Genomic DNA, 16,768 nt, shown 5'->3' with positions numbered 1-16,768 from the left:
AAATGGTCCCAAAATCCTAAATGTGTCCTTTCATCAGCCTACCAAATTGAACTCAATATTTTGGTACAATTTTAATTTCTTCCTTCTCATCTTTTTTCTCCATTTCCAATCTTGAATTTAGGGTCAACAACAACAACAACAACAATCCAGTGAAATCCCACAACATGGGGTCTGGGGAGGGTAGAATGTACGCAGACCTTACTCCTACCAAGGTAGGACAGCTGTTTCCTGGAGACCTTCGGCTCAGTAAAAGCATAAATGCATAAAAAATGTTAGATAAGAATAGAAAATTAAAAGCTTTATGAGAAAAACAACAAACAAATAACGAATAGATAACAAATAAATACAAATAAATAAATACTAATAACAAATAACGATTAAATAAATAATGAAAGCGTCACAGGTAAAATTGAGTAATCAAAGCATAGAAAGTAATAAATAATAACAGAAATAACAGAAATCAGAGGTCAAAGCGCAAGAGATCGTAATGCACTACTACACCTATGAATAGAGAAGAATAACGAGACTATGAACTAGCCTTCTACCCTAATGTGGTCCTCCACATCCTCCTATCTAAGGTCATGTCCTCCGTAAGCTGTAACTGCGCCATGTCGTGTCTAATCACCTCTCCCCAATACTTCTTCGGCCTACCCCTACCTCTTCTGTAACCATCCATGGCCAGCCTCTCACATCTCCGCACTGGGGCATCTGTGTCTCTCCTCTTCACATGTCCATACCATCTCAGTCGTATTTCCCGCATCTTGTCTTACACCGAGGCCACTCCTACCTTGTCCCGAATAGCCTCATTTCCCAATCTTGAATTTAGGGTCAAAAAAAATAAATTGATCTTGTTTAACTGATAATTTCCTTTTGAGGGAACAGATTAATCAAAGTAATCACATAATTATCTCTGTGTTTATGTTAAATGTTAATCATCACTGATAGAAAACTGTCTTCTTTGCTCTGTTTTAGGGTTTTCTTTTTCTTCTCCTTCAATGGCTTCTTCTTCCTCCTCAACTATTTTCTGCTTTCAATGCGAAGATTCATCAAACTCAGTTGATTTCAGAAATGGTTGGCGTCTTCGTAGTGGCAAATTCTCTCAGCTCTGTCATCGTTGCGCGTAAGTTTTTTTTAAACACCTTTTTACTCGGGTTCGATCGAATTCAATAGCTTTAGTTCAAAACCTGTATTTTGATGAGGTAAAGCCAATCCTTTACCTACGGGTACGGTAGAACCCAATAACTCGGTTCGAAACTTGTATTTGTGTTTAAAAGTTCATTTGATATATATATAATAGTTATGGTCCCATGCTTGTTTGTATTAAGAAATTTAGTACAGTTACTAATGCCTGATGTGGTTATTTTAGAATTTAGAACTTACCAAGTTTAAATTCTGGCTCCGCCTACGCAGTGCCCTCGACTTCCCCATAAAACACTCACATAGTACGTGGAGATGGGGTAAAAAAGATGATTTCTTTGTGGTGATAATTTATGTTAGGAAAACTGTGTGTCATAATTGTGTTGAGTGCGATGAAGAGATTCGAGTCCTCCCCGTCACTTGGCTTAATGTGCTGTAATATGTTGAGGCTTTGGATCAAATAGGAAAGGATACTCTGAATCATAGAACTATAATGAAATTTACGATGAACCAATATTTATCGAATTTGAAAGAGTCAGAAGAAATGTTTTTGCAAGGGTATATTAATAAATATAGTTTTTCTTCTGATACATGAGATTTTCATTGGCCTTATTACTTCTTATTTTCCTTTAGTTCTGTATATGAGTACGGGAGATTCTGCGAGACTTTCCATCCAAGTGATGATGGCTGGAGAGATTGTGAATCTTGTGGGAAGGTTAGTGGAAAAGGTATCAGTCATAGTTGTATATACAAAAGATAGATATGTCTATGAATAAAGGTTTTTGTTGATGTATATACTCGTACACTCTGTGAGAAGCATTTCTTAGAAGTGATATTTTTTCATTGCAGTTGGTCCATTGTGGATGTATTGTGTCTTTCAACACATATCTGCTGTTGGATTTTGGTGGTATTATGTGCATGGAGTGCTCAAAGAAGAACTTCATTCTTGTAAGAATATTTAAGGTCTTTTTAATTCGTAGTTAACTCTCTTTTACTCCTGCGATGGTGTAACTCGCTAGTGATATTGTCCGCTCTGGGCCTAGACCCACACGACTTTAAAACACGCTACTAGGGTGTGAGACTTGCTTATTTATATACCCAACATCTTTCATGTGTTTTGCCGATGTGGGACTCTTTCCTAAGCTAGGGTGTCACATACACCCACTCTTATGGACTCAACATCCTCGCTGAGGTTTACCCTACCGCATGAGATTTGCCTAGACTCAACACTGAGGTTTTCCTTGCCTTCCTGGGATTTGCGTAACCTCAGTTAAATCCTGTCCCACCATTGACAAGGCTGACACAAAACTGGTTCCGATATCATCTGTAACGGCCAGTCCGCTAGTGATACTGTTCGCTCCGAGCCTAGACCGACACAACTTTAAAATGCGTCACTAGGATGTAAGTCATGCTTACTTATATACCCAACATTTCTCATGTGTTTTGCCAACGTGGGACTCTTTCCTAAGCTAGTGTCACAACTCCCTCCAGATCATTTATCAATATTTGTCGGCCATCTCTCTCTCACTTTCTTGCCAACTAGCACAGTTTAGTATGCCTTCATCTGATGACCTGTTTCCCTGCATATCAGAAATCCATCATTATCACAATCCACCATCTATAATAGAAAATGCAACATTGATTACCTGCTCCCACCAGAATCCACTTATGATGGTATATTTCCAAATGTAGTCCGAGAGCATTAACTATGATGGCTGCTTGCCAGACTTATCTGCCCTCCTTTCTAATCTGAAATGATTGATCACATTCACAGCGTTTTTTTTTCCTCCAAGAAAATCTTTTCCAAATTACAAGGCCATCTCTTGGGTTGTTGATCAACACCTTCACTTAAAATTATTCTTGAGAATTCAGCTTCATCTTCCTCCATCCTCTTGTACTAGATGCACTAGCAGTCTAGTTTATTGTCGACATGTAGAACATGTTTCATCATTTCTTTGCTGAATCTTGTTAAAGTTCCTAGAGCAACGACAGCTCTGGGGTTATCAGTCGTAACTGACTTTTGGCCGGTTGCAATTGGTAAGATCCATTGACAACTGTTATGGATGAAGTCTAGCTAAATTGAGCTGCTCATATACCATTTCCAGTTTTCTGATGACTCTTTCAAATATTGACTCTTTTAACATATAGTAACTTCTACTCTACTTTGAACTATGTTTGTCGCAGCCATGATCCCTTTTTCTCCCTACTTCCCGAACTTTTCAACTTTGTACAGCTCAACTCTTTTAGGTTAGAACTATCTGGGTATGCTTCAAAATGTTCTTTATTCTGTTGCCATTGCCTTTTCAGGATGAGGAGATCAATGCTATGAAGTTCTAATTTTATTTAATGCAGGCACGGAATCGCTGCTTGTCCCATGAAACTCCAGTACCAACTGGAGAATCTCAGCTGGATGCCACACAGACCGTGATAGAACCTCAGTACATGCCTCGTGTCACAGAGTCAAAGTTGCAGAAGATCTCTATAAAATATCCTTTGTTATATACTAAGTTGTCTTGGTCGATGCTGACTACAAAGGGAGAACACTCAAGTCATTTGTTTACCAAATAAAATAAGTGGTACGTAAACAAATAAAGTTTGCTCTCTTTTTTAGTTCTCGGAGATGAATAAGAAACCTTTTTAAAAAAAGATTATAACGTTTGAATTTGAATGAACATCTAAATATTAAGATGTGTATGTAGATTAAAACGTGTAAATTTGAATACATATCTGAATATTTAGATGTTGTATTAAATTTGAATAGTGCATAATTAAGATTGTTTGTTTCGTCAACATCTTAATGTATAAAACCTATCTTTATTTAAAAATTAATAAATATAAAACTCAAATAAAATACTGTATCAACAACATATTTTAAAAAAAATTATATGGTGGTTGGTGGTGTGGATGACTAATGGTGGTGGTTGTGGGTGCCGATTGAGGGCTGTGGTGATGGTTGTGGGTGGTAGCTAGTGGTGATGGTGGTGAACAATACTGATTCATGATGGTGGTTTATGGTGGTGGAGGCTGATAATTATGGTGGATGATAGTGATAACTAATTGTGGCAGTAACTAACAATGATGGTTGACGATATATACTGGTGGCTGATGGTGATGATTTTCGGAAGTGATTGGTGACTGTTGTGATAATGGTGATTGTTGGTGATGATTGTAAATGTCGGCTAGTGGTGGTAACGACTTTTTGGCGGCGGTGGCGACGATGGTAGTTAGTGGTGAATCACTAAGATTTTAATCATTAACATGCTAACTTTCAGTAAGTGCCAAAAAATGAGGCCTAAACTTGGTTGACAACAAGATCTCTCTCCATGTTGAACTTCGAATATAATGATTGATATTCTTGTACTCCTTGACATACCTTAGCTGTGGGCATGTGGTCACCCCTTTGTTTCAAAAACTGTTGTCTGCCAGTGATGCTGATCTCGCACTATCACGTCTTGTGATTCCCAAAAAATGTGCCGAGGTGAGTTTGTATTTTTTTCCTGAAATTTCACATTTCTTCCAAAAAGGTGTGTTATGGGGTAAATGTAAATATCACTGCTTTTTATTTTTTTGATTCCTGTGAAATCTGTTATTTCAGTAAAGTATCTCTTGCCTTATGGGGTAAATGTAAATATCCACTGCTTTTTATATTTTTGATTCCTGCGACATCTTTTATTTCAATAAAGTTTCTCTTTGCAATTCTTCACTGTCTTTTTTCCTTTTCATGACTATTCTGATTTGCTGCACTTGAGCCGAGGTCCTAAGGAAACAACCTCTCTATCTTTCCAGATCCCGCTTGTGGGTGAAGTGAGATTTCAGTGGATATGTTATTGTTGTTGTTCTCTTGCCAATTCTGACCTCCAAAACTTTTCTGTTTGCAGGCTTACTTTCCTCGCCTTTCTGGGCCACACAAGATCCCGATTAATATACTGGACACTGAAGGCAAGGAATGGAATTTTCGCTTCCGGTTTTGGCCTAATTCCAGGAGTAAAATGTATGTGCTGGAAGGACTTAGAGATTACATGGTCTCGAAGAAGTGGCAAGCAGGAGATGTAGGTAATTGAAGTAATCCATCCATATAAACATTTATTACTCTCTTTGTGGTCATTGGTTCTGCAATGTCGAAAAAGACAGTGCTTCAGATAAAACCAACGTGCTACTCAAATGCATTGTGTGCAGTTCTAACGGAGACAAGTGATAGAATATCCTGTTGATCTATGATGAACATTAGTGAATTAGTTGATTACAGTAGTATAAGTAGTGACATGTTCAGGTGCATCAGAGTAGTTGTATGGAACATCATTTATCGGAACTCTGACTTGCAGTTGTTTGGTTTGCAGTTACTTTTTATCGAATTGAACCGGGACAGAAACTGGTCATGGGATTAAGGAATACTTCTGCTGGTTCTACCATCTCATAGGTATGCAAGACATACTCTTCTGATTTGTTTTATTACCCAAGTAAAGCTTCGCATTGGTTGAGAGAAGTTTTAGTTCCATTATGATGGAATCATACGCATTGTCTGACAGTGAGCTTAGAAGTGATCCAAGATTTGAACTTAATAGATTCCGTATACCACTGAATTCACTGACCATTTGAGTTTCTGGGTTCGAAATCTAATATTTGTGCATATTTAGTAGATTTCTAAACATATTATATGAAGTGTGGGCCAAAGCTATGGGTTCGGCTCAATCCATACCTTACCTTGAACATTTCCTCTCGGTGAGAGCTGTACTTAGATTAAAGAGATAATGGTCAAAAACACACTTGAAGTATCATTTTTTTTGCGAATTTCATATCTGAACTATCATTTGCGTTTTTGACCTGAACTATCACCAACTATTTATCAAAATTCACCTCGAAACTGACTTGACCAAGTGTTTGAATACAATCGCCAAAAGATGCGTGACAACTTAATTTGCCCATAAAATTTCGTCCACATGGCAGTTGACTCATTAATTTTGAGGAGTTTTTTAATAAATAGTTGGTGATAGTTCAGGTAGTACACTCGCAAAATAGTGACACTTTAAGTGTGTTTTTGGCCCTTTTTTAAAAAAGGAATTTCCAATTAATTCCTTTAATTATCCACGTGGAGTGCCATTTGACACCATTTTTAAACAAAAGAGAGAGTGTACATGACACACCATCAAATACTAGTCCAGGTGTGTTATGATAAATAGTTGGTGATAGTTCAGGTAGGAAATGCAAACACTTGATGATTCAAGTAGTAAACTCGCAAAAACAAATATATTTCAGTGTGTTTTTGACTATTATCTCTTGAATAAATTGCTGACAATGTGCTGAAATGGTATGGAAGATGCCATTGCAAGTGCCTGTGCGAGTTAAATTTGATTAGAGTTGCATTCAATTTACTCCCTTCTAGTCTTTGAAACAAGCTATTACCATCCAGAGGTTGGTTGGAAATTGAAGCTGGTTACTTATTTTTACTCATCATACAACGAGTAACATTCATCGACCAAAACACTTTTATGTATGAAAACTACAAGCTACTTTGGAGGAGCCTGGGTGCAACGGTAAAATTCTCTCCTTGTGATCTATAGGTTACGGGTTTGAGCTATGAAATCAACCAGTGATGCTTGCGTCAGGTAGGCTGCCTACCCCACACTCCTTTGGAGTGCGGCTCTTTCTCAGATCCTGTGTGAACGCAAGATGTTTTATGTACTAAGCCGTCCCCAAAACTACAAGCTACTTTAAAATTTGCATCCTCGTTACAACACTACCTCCCTACTAATTATTAAGTTTCCATTAGTCATCATAAAAATATTTGCACCTATATGTCAAATAGGGACACTGAAATATCACGGTTGAAGTACCTAACAACTTTATGTTATAATTGTACTGTAATATTTCTGTTTGATTTCTATTATTTGATATACTGAGGAAACTTATTTTTATGGAGTTATCTGTCCCAACGATCTCGTTTGATAATCCACTAAGCTAAAGATTATGATGTTCTGCAGATCTCGGCTTAATGTCCTGGAACATGACTCGTTACACTCTTACCAAAGGTGGATCTACATGTAACTTATGAGGTTCGCAGGAACTATGCTCAGATCCTGTATACGTATTATGAAATTCATGGAATATCTATATATACTTGACCGTAAACCCTATCATTATTTTATATTAACTTGAGATCATTGTGAGGAATAGTGAGGGTTCACATTAAGGTGTAGTTATTGAGGTCGTTGTAGGAACCCAACTCCCATTGCCGTTCTAAATTTATACCTGTTTCTATTATGTATAATTTTCTCTATTTCCTTCAATAAGTTTTTGCATATGAGAGAAGTCATAATTTATGTAACATAATTTTAGATCATTACACTTGTTTCCCCATTTAAGAACGTGCAAAAAAAAACTGAAGTTATTTTGCTAATTTGTGTGATAAATTTCACATGAATTATATATAGATATGAAATTTATCTTTAATTGTAAAGGACCAGAGACGATTGACGAGGAATCAAAATGTTCAACAAGAGATTTTTAGGAAGAAATATGTCCAATTTGTATGCACTTGAGATAAATTTTTCAAGCTAACAACAGACTCCCCAAGCACGTTAAAACTGTCTAATAGTTAGCTCCATCAATTGAAACACTTATAGAGCTCATGTGTCGAATCACCTGTATTCCTTGTGATTCCTCTAGTGAGACTAGCAGCACTTCTAGTTACAACCCTAATTTGATTATTTTTTCGTTGCATCTCACAAGCAATATTACTTTGTTAATCAGAGCATTATAAATATTCAGTGTCTTGCATGAGGAAGATATTGAGTAGACGGACCCTATTTTTCGTAGTATGCATTTTCATTAGTGTTGCAATTGATTCAGTAAGCTACATGTATGGTGCGCAGAGAATTGCCTTCGGTCCCTGAAAGTTACTTGTGTGGAAACCTTCCAGTCGCCCAACGACCTATAACGCTAGTAAGTCCCACAACCCAAAACGGTGAAGAACAAATATAATTTGTTGCAAAAGCGGGTATTCACACGTATGAAAACACAATGATGGAGCAGTAATAGCCAAAATAGGGTTCGTTTTGGCTAGAGCACCCAAATCAGCTATATATTTGATACAAGTTTGTCGTAATGCTAAAACTATGACGAATGCATTTATATTTGAGAAACTGACAAATATCAAAGGTTCTGCTCAAATGAATATAACTGTTAGCAAGAGCTAGGGAACTAGAAGGGTTTCACTTGAACCTCTTTGTTGGAAAATTATACTGTATAGATAAGTTAATTCATTTTTACGTATATATAGTATTGAATCCCCTTGAGCTTATGTATGCTTATTTATATTTTGAACTTCTTTACTGAAAATCCCGACTCGACTCAACCATTGCCGGCTTGTGATGCTATGACGTTCGTAATCTCACAATTCAAGCATCTCACACGATAGCTTGGTACACTTCTAACCCAGCAAATAACTCTTATATAAAAATAAAAATCTCTTATAAGAACTACAAAACCAATTGACCCCAAATGTATAAATAAAGTTTGCTAAACAGAATTGAACTACAAAATACGTTAAATAAATCTTATTTTAGAAGTTGAACTTTAACTTTAGCTGTTTCTGTTCTTGAAAAAGGACTGCTTCTGAAAGAAAGCTGTTCAATATCTTTTATTATCCTACCTACAAATATTAATCAACAGATATGAAGAAAATTGAAGGTTGCGTTTTTACAATAATTTAAAATATCCTAAGTAACACATATCACTTTGTGTAGCTATTCTTCTATTAAAATTCTATATGTATACTATGATCCGAAAACTAGTATACTCAGAAAGGTTCAGCGTTTCGAGAACATGCCTTGAGTCAAAGATGAAAAGTCGTCTTCTTTTGTCGATTGTGTAGAACTCGAGGAAAGTGTGGTTGCAGCATCTCCGCTTGGTACAGAGGGGACTGTACCATTGCCGGAATAATTCTGTCCCGTTTGATAAACACTGCAATATACAAGAGGAGAAATTAAAATGGCGCCCAGGTTTATAGCAGCTATACTCTCTAGTATATTGCATTCTGCAGAGGTGGATCCAAAAATTAAGTTTTATGGGTTCATATCTACTATATGTTGCATTTTTAGTAAATATTTGCACATAATTAAAACTCCGCATCAAAAGTACTAGGTTCAGATGATCTCGATAGCAGTAAATTTGCATCCACCCGTCATTCTGGTAAAGATACATATATTGCACTGGTTCTCCGACAATGGAATTTTGAAAAGGGAAATGATGGTAACAAGATGCTATCGTATAAACTTGACAATCAAAATCAGGTGGCATGCCAATGACACAGCTATTTAAGATAGATTGTAAACTAGTATAATGTTAAACTTCAGGTTTACAAAACCTATTAGTTATAAGATAGATAATTTTATTACTGACGAGAATATTGCAGGTTTCTAAAGCCACTTTGGCAAGTACAGAAATTCAAATTTAGTAATTGATTCCTTTGATCTATGAACTATTCGAAAGTCATCCAACTTGCATTATGAGCGTACAAATGGTTTCTTTTTCAGTATCGAAATTCAATACACATGTCTTGTTTTAAAAACTGACCACATGATGTCTAACATCCCCACCCCTCGTTGCAGTAGTTGTAATTAATCATCACATCAATTGTCATAAAAATTTGTAGTTGATGCAGTTCTTTTATCAAGGAAGATTTTATGTTATGGTTTGACTAAATTAAATGCTCTGACTTTTCAGATTAGTAAAAGGAAAAAAGTCAAATAGATCTACAGGACGCCCTGCTTTAGTTGATGATTAATTTTATTCATTTTCCTCGTTTTATTATGCTACAGTTCTCTATTTTACGCTTCTGCCTATTAGCCATGGGACAGAAGGCGTAATCTGAAGTGAAAACCTTGAGGATAGACTGTCTAATTAATGTTTTTATTTTATTTAGACAGAACCCATCTTTAGGTTTTTCACTTCAGATAATGTCTTCCAAAAAAATTGTTGCATCTGAATCTAGCAGTTATGAGACCAATCTACAACAGTCCACAAATGACATATAACAAGAAGTAAGTACCTGGATGTTGAAACTGGCACAAAGTTTCCAGCTGAATGTGTTGCTACCACCTAGTTTACAAGCAAACAAAAACAGTTTTTAGCAGAGTCTATAGGCAACATTTCAATAAAAATTCAGTATTCATGCATTTTACCTGCAAATATTTCTCCAGTTCAGTCTTTCCACTGGCTAGCATCATCATTCCAGGAAACTGGTAGCCTACATGTGGCCAACTTTGATTTACTATGTTGGAGCCATTTGGGCCTTGTCGAACATCCCCAGGCATTTTCAAAGTGCCACTAGCAGCAGCAGCAGACACTAGAAGAGACTGTTGTTGAGCTAGCTGGGCGAGTTGTTGCTGATGCATGGCAAATGGTGACACCATATTGGACTGCAGAAAGTACATCATTTTAGATAAAATGGTTTTTTTTGACTATATAGAACTACGCCTCAATCCCAAGCAAGTTGAGGACAACTATAAGAATCCTCATTGATCATGTTGCCCCAATTAAGTTCAATAACAATAATAATATATTTTCTATTGGCATATAAATCTCAAATAAGACTGAGACTCCTAGGAAAAAATAGTACCTAAAGTGAATATACTAACAGGACTAAAATATAGTCCAAGTTAATAGGTATCCTTATATCCTATATAGATTTCTTTGTTCCAATGCGCCTTATTCTATGCTAGTTCCGCACGGATTCCTAGAGATTATAGGTCTTTCTAGACAACTTCTTCCATGTGATTTTAGGTCTACCTTGTTCCCTTTTTACACCTACATTCACCATATTTTCGCACCTATAGACCGTTGCATCTGGAGATTCGATGCAGGACAATGGACATAACCAAACCATCTTACGCGACCTATCTCATTTTATCCTCGATGTGTAGTACTTGCACCTTCTAAAAAAAAAAGACCAACAAAAACCTAAAGCTCCAGTTTTAAATATGATATAGTACCTTGTCAAAAAGGTTCATGATATCATTTTTGACATCTTTCGGAAGCTTCTCGGACAAGGAAGAAGTTGAAACTGATGATGACAGTGTTGATGAATCCTTGAATAAATCATCAATTGCAGAAGCGGATTGACATTTCCGATGATCAGATTTTGCAACACCAATTTTTCCTTCTTCTTCTTCTTGAGAAACTGAGAAGTTTACAAGGTTTGATTAGAATAAAAATGAGCTAAAGAAACGAGATAGCAACTGTAATACAGGTTCCTGTGTGTTTTCAAGCTGTTGCTTTTCTCAAACTATCATTCTCTCTTCCCTCTTCCAGAAGTAGAAACAGAAGGAACTGAAAATTATGGATCATACTAGAAAGAGAAAGAAATGGCCAAATAAATGCTCATGCTCTTTTTTTTCTTTTGGTTATAATGTTGGTGGCTGAGCTAACCTGCACACCCCTCTAATCCAACTGCAACAAGAACTCTTCCACCAGTACAATTATTATTGGGTAACTCTGCCTACTAAAGGCTTAGGCAAATGGGAGGAGATTATATAACTTTTTTTATCCCTATTGGGATTTGAACCCATGTTCTCCCTCAAGCTAAAGAGGAAGGTAGAGATAAAGTTACGTTTGCGTAACTTGTCTACCAAGACTTAGGTAGACGGGAGGAGATCAACTAAATTTTTTGTCTCCGCTGGGATTGACCATGCCCTCTTCCAAGGTAAAGATAAAGTAGAGATAAAGAAAGGTCAGTTCTAACAAAACTGTGACTTAACATACATTGAAAAGCTGTCCATGAGTTATCATCTACAGAAGCGGCACTTGCGCCATTGTCATTTGGAGAATCCATAGAAAGCATGTCCAAAAGATCAGTAGCAATATCAACTTTAGGAGGATTGGCTACTTCTGCGACCTGCTTTGCAGATTCAGTGACTGGAATTGGTTGTGTCGTCTGACTTGTCTGGTGAGGAAACACACCCGAAGATACCTTTTCATGAGTTGAACTATAAGATTCAAAGTTTTGAACAGATCTAAAAAAACCGGCTTGGTGAATTTAAGTTTGACGTACTTGCTCTGGTCCTCTTGGAGGCATAGGTATACTGAATCTAGCAGCAGGTATGTCTTTCTTTGTGGTAGGGCGTTGTACGATTACCCTCTCATCAGATGACCCACCGGAGTAACTAGAATGCTCCTGCACACTTCTGTCAAAATGTTGTTGTTGTCGCCCTGTGGCCCTCCCTTCTTGAATCCTGAAAGCTGATTTTTCCTTCTCTTCCTTAGGGGTCCACCTCTTATCTTCATACCTACACAAAACACAGGTACTGCCTTCGATGAAATTGCGAAATACTAGATTGAAGGATTGCTTAAGCCAGGAATTTGTAAGGACATACTTTGCACGGATGAAATTCTCAATACCAACTCTATCATAATTTGAAGGAGCCTCTGCTTCCCAATAACTATTTGCCTTCTCGTTTCCCATTGCTATTCCAGCATCAGAAAAGGGATTACAAACAATTATGCCATTTATGTATCGGATCAACAATTTTAGGCTACTTCTGTATCACATTAAAAAAACCTTACATTGAATAAAGGCAACTTGTTCAGGAAGCCATGTATCTAGTGTAGCTGATCGAACCTGCAAAAATAAACAAACAACAGAAAACAGAACAAAAATATATTAAATAATAAGAACCGTCCGCATATCCAACAACAGTCTTAAAAAAAGAGCATGACGCTGGGCATGTATTGCGTATTCTCATAATTGATCTATCATAAGCAAGCAAGCACTTCCCAAGTTTTCTTGCTAGGCCAAAATGTATGTGTTGGTAACAAACATGATGGCATGCTGAGACAATACTTTCAAAGATAGGCAAGAGAAGACGGATGCCCACACAAAGAGATGGAGAAATTGGCAGTTGAGCAAAGAGGAGAGGCCAGGACTTAGTAATCAGTGGTGGAACCCCTACTCCAGTAAGCTGTGGCTAAGGAGGAGGTAGATGGAATGCACATGATTATGTAGTATTTATGCATAAGGTTTATAACTAGAAATAACAGTTATCGGGGCCCGAGAAACCGAGAACCGATCCTGGTTTATTTCCCTACTCGAGACCCCCAATTTTTTTGAGGCAAGTTGAACAAACAGTGTATAATGCACACGTTGTCCTACTCGATTTACTGCCCTCATTGAGCCATTAATTTCAGCCATAGAGGCAAGTAAAAGTAGAATGCTGTTCAAGCACAGTACATTAAAAACTTTCAATCCCTCCACTTGAGATAGAATTCAGGTGGGAAGAGAAAGTACAATGTACGTATGGTGAAAAGCATTCTCAATGCCGACCATAAAGTCATAACTAAGGTGAATTAATAGATGTATAGCCATCTCCATCTTGGTGATCCAAGGATAAACGTATTTCAGTAGGGGTCTGTCATCTGAAAAAAGGATAAGTATGCTTTTCACATAATATTTAGTAGTTCAATGCACTCCCAAGGGTTGGCCTAGTAGTCAATAAAGTGGGATGAGAATCAAGAGGTCTCACGTTCAGTTTCCAGATGAGGCAAAAAATAAGAGGTGATTTCTTCGCATCTGTCCAAGTCTTGGCGGACAAAGTTAACTGTTACATGTGTTGGTGGGAGATAGCAGATATCCCGTAACAATAGTCGAGGTGCACGCAAGCTAGATTAGACATTATGATTTTTTTTTTTTATATATATATATATATAGGAAGGCAAGGCTACTCTATCATAATCGGAATCTTGGCTAGGGTTATCTAGAAACTATGGCTGACCCCTACGAATGAGTGGAAAAGGGAGGATGCACCCAACTCATAATTGATAAATTCATAGGTTCAATTCCTACTGGATGAACGCCAATGGTACCCTCCAATAAGTCTATTAGAATTGGCTCTGTAGCAATGGAATCTCATCATCCATACATAATGAATTGATGTGGTATATTCATATCATAATATATGAACGAACTAGCATTCTTATTGAGACTATAACTCATAAGGAAGAAATATATATATATTCTCACCCACTCCGCCAAACACAGATTCACCCCATGAGCTTTAGCAATACTGTTTTATCCACTTCAGCTCCCCTGAATAGTCCGATTTTTCCTTCACGGCTACAAGGGGCTAAAAGATCTACTTCTTTAAATCCTGTTTCTAAAATAGATATTTTTGTATCCAACTGTATAAAGGCGGGCATATATCTATGGATAGGAGACGTTGTACTAGTATCTACAAGCCCTTATATTTAGTAGTTCAAATGGTTCTTACGTCAATCAAGAATATTAGCCTTTATAAGTAAACAAAAAAGGACTACTATAAACTGTAGGATTGTAGACCATGATCACTTCAATTATCATAAAACCTAGAAATTAAAACATGCATTGTTGCATCATTTCATAGTTCAGATATATCTAGAAAATCTCAGACATGATGAGGTCAATAAGTTACCTTTGATATGTGTACTCCAAGACTTCTGTGGATCCCGGAGCATTGCATGCATATGAAAATCCCCAGATTCACGCTTGCCCATCGAGGACCTCTGCATTGAATTAAAAGAAAAAAGAATACAGCTATTGCAAGATTCTCAAATAAGTCCATATATTAAAGACAATTTCCTTTTAATGTCAACAATCCTCTCAGAAGCATAAGTTCTGAACGCGACACTATCAAATTCAAATATATGTACATACTTGGCTTTGCAATCTGCACACTCCTTGTTCTCTGGCAACTTAAGGAGTCCTTCAAGAATCTGCTGACAAACACAGTCCAGCATTACATAGAAACACAATGCATGTGGAAAAGGAAAATGAGATCAACCAGGAAACAAATTGTGTCGGCAAAAAGCACTACTGAGTAGAAAAATATAAATCAGACCACTGAATGGTGATAATCTTCCCTACCCTACAGTATCCTATGTGTTAAGCCATGCTATTCGCTTCGATTTGTGAAAAAAGTTCCATTTTTAATTTGAGACAAGTGAAAGTACACCACTAAGAAAGATTACAACGTGTGTTTCCTTGCAGAATACTTCCATGGTACTACATATAATTTAACGCCTTAAACTAAGGATTGTAGTATAACTTTGGCAATTAAAATTTAAGTACACTGAAAGAGTACACTTTCAGTAAGTGATTGGCTTAACTACTCGTAGATGTCTACTTTTCCTACCAAAATTATCACCATCTATGTTAGATGGTGATAGTTTAGATAGGAAAATGGAATAACTGATAGTTGGGGTGTGAAACTTGCGAAAAAAGTGATAGTTCAAGTGTGTTTTTGATCACTATCTCTTATTTAAAACAATTAACAATGTTAGCTAGAACCAGCTAACATTTAGACTTATCAATTAAGTGGTCGTTTGGTACATAGGCTAAATTATCCCAGGATTATAATCCTTGGACTTATTTATCCCACCTGGGAGGTTGCATAAAATAATCCCCAGTTTGATGGGATAAGGTGGATGTTTGGGATTAGATTTATATTGTGTTTGGCTGATCCTGGAATAACCCACCTTATCCCACGTACCAAATGATCCCTAACAGCTCAAGGAAATCAAGTTGGTTGTTCTTCTGATCTATCTTATTAATAAACAACAAAGTTCATTAGATATTTCATTCATCAGGCTAAAGAGGAGCTAATCTCATCCCTGCCTGTTCAAAACCTCAAATATTTCTTCTTTTTTCCTGAAAATCTATCCATTTTCTCGCATCCAAAATTGATCATTTAAACATATAGCACTATGTTTCCATTAGCACAGCAGATTAAACACCCGGTTTGAAGCAGATCATCACTTCAGCACTCATCACTCAAAATATAATAACCACAAGGATTCAGTTACGTAATAATTATCCATAGAGCAACATTAATCTGACGTCATTTCAAACTTCATGTGAATTTTCATTAATCATGATAAAGAGAAGCCAATTCCAACCCTGCATGTTCAAAACCTCAAATTTTCCTCTTTTTTCCTGAAAATCTATCAATTTTCTCGCATTCAAAACTGATCCTTCAAATATATATCACTCTATTTCCATTATGGCAACAATTTAACCACCTGCTTTGAAGCAGATCATCCTTTCAATAATCAAAATATCATAACCAATTAACCACAAGGTTCAGCTATTAATTATCTATACAACATATATTCGTTACACCAAACAATAACCGAAATTGTAATAAACACTCCGCAATCAAAATCGAAATAAGAACAAACGTACGTAATACGAAAAAAATTTGAGAAATTTGAGTCGATTTTAACCTTTCTATGCTTGGCATTGAGTTCCTTTGTTACGCTGGCCTTATCATTCATATTGCCGCTCGCCGGAGTTACCGGAAACGGAGAAGATACCGGAAAATTATCGCCGATCTAATTCCTCTCCCTCTCTGTGAATTTCACGATTATATGATCGCCGATGAGTGTAGCTGGATGAAGAAAATTGAAATGGATTCGACAAATTTGGTAGTATTTATAATCATCCACGAATTTTTTTATTTTTTTAGAAAAATAAAATATACCATCTAATACATTTTACATAGATCATATTTTTATATTACAATAACTCTGGTTAACTATTTTATCTTGACTAAATATATAAAATTCTTTTATTAAATATTGAGCGAGTAATAAGAAAAATACATCT

General features: G+C 36.6%; 2 protein-coding genes across 8 annotated transcripts; one reads left to right on the top strand and one right to left on the bottom strand.

Annotated features, from left to right (window-relative positions):
* LOC129876937 (B3 domain-containing protein Os07g0563300-like) lies at window positions 1-8,434 on the top strand. 6 transcript variants are annotated; one of them, XM_055952410.1, is made up of 10 exons: window positions 1-63; window positions 973-1,120; window positions 1,771-1,852; window positions 1,987-2,085; window positions 3,490-3,623; window positions 4,534-4,615; window positions 4,924-4,941; window positions 5,016-5,190; window positions 5,475-5,554; window positions 7,116-8,434. In XM_055952410.1, exons 2-9 carry the CDS (start codon window positions 996-998, stop codon window positions 5,552-5,554), a joined length of 795 nt encoding a protein of 264 aa, XP_055808385.1. In that variant the 5' UTR covers window positions 1-63; window positions 973-995; the 3' UTR covers window positions 7,116-8,434. The 6 variants fall into 6 exon arrangements, with proteins under 6 accessions (XP_055808385.1, XP_055808386.1, XP_055808389.1 ...); XM_055952411.1 differs by lacking the exon at window positions 1-63 and adding an exon at window positions 868-892; XM_055952414.1 differs by lacking the exon at window positions 1-63 and having other exon boundaries at window positions 906-1,120; window positions 5,016-5,186.
* Window positions 8,435-8,686: 252 nt separating this feature from the next.
* Window positions 8,687-16,618, bottom strand: LOC129877771 (ADP-ribosylation factor GTPase-activating protein AGD5-like). 2 transcript variants are annotated; one of them, XM_055953302.1, is made up of 11 exons: window positions 16,387-16,618; window positions 14,819-14,877; window positions 14,577-14,667; window positions 12,697-12,751; window positions 12,507-12,597; window positions 12,185-12,419; window positions 11,896-12,076; window positions 11,127-11,314; window positions 10,317-10,553; window positions 10,184-10,233; window positions 8,687-9,096 (listed from the first exon to the last, which is right to left on the bottom strand). In XM_055953302.1, the coding sequence occupies exons 1-11, from the start codon at window positions 16,435-16,437 to the stop codon at window positions 8,943-8,945; spliced, it is 1,392 nt and encodes a 463-aa protein (XP_055809277.1). In that variant the 5' UTR covers window positions 16,438-16,618; the 3' UTR covers window positions 8,687-8,942. The 2 variants fall into 2 exon arrangements, with proteins under 2 accessions (XP_055809277.1, XP_055809276.1); XM_055953301.1 differs by having other exon boundaries at window positions 8,688-9,096; window positions 11,896-12,103.
* Window positions 16,619-16,768: the final 150 nt, after the last annotated feature.

The sequence above is a fragment of the Solanum dulcamara genome, chromosome 12 (assembly GCF_947179165.1).
Source record: "Solanum dulcamara chromosome 12, daSolDulc1.2, whole genome shotgun sequence".
In the NCBI taxonomy this organism is placed as follows: Eukaryota; Viridiplantae; Streptophyta; class Magnoliopsida; order Solanales; family Solanaceae; genus Solanum; species Solanum dulcamara.
The sequence above is the reverse complement of the archived record's forward strand: the minus strand, read 5'-3'. Positions and strand labels throughout refer to the sequence as shown.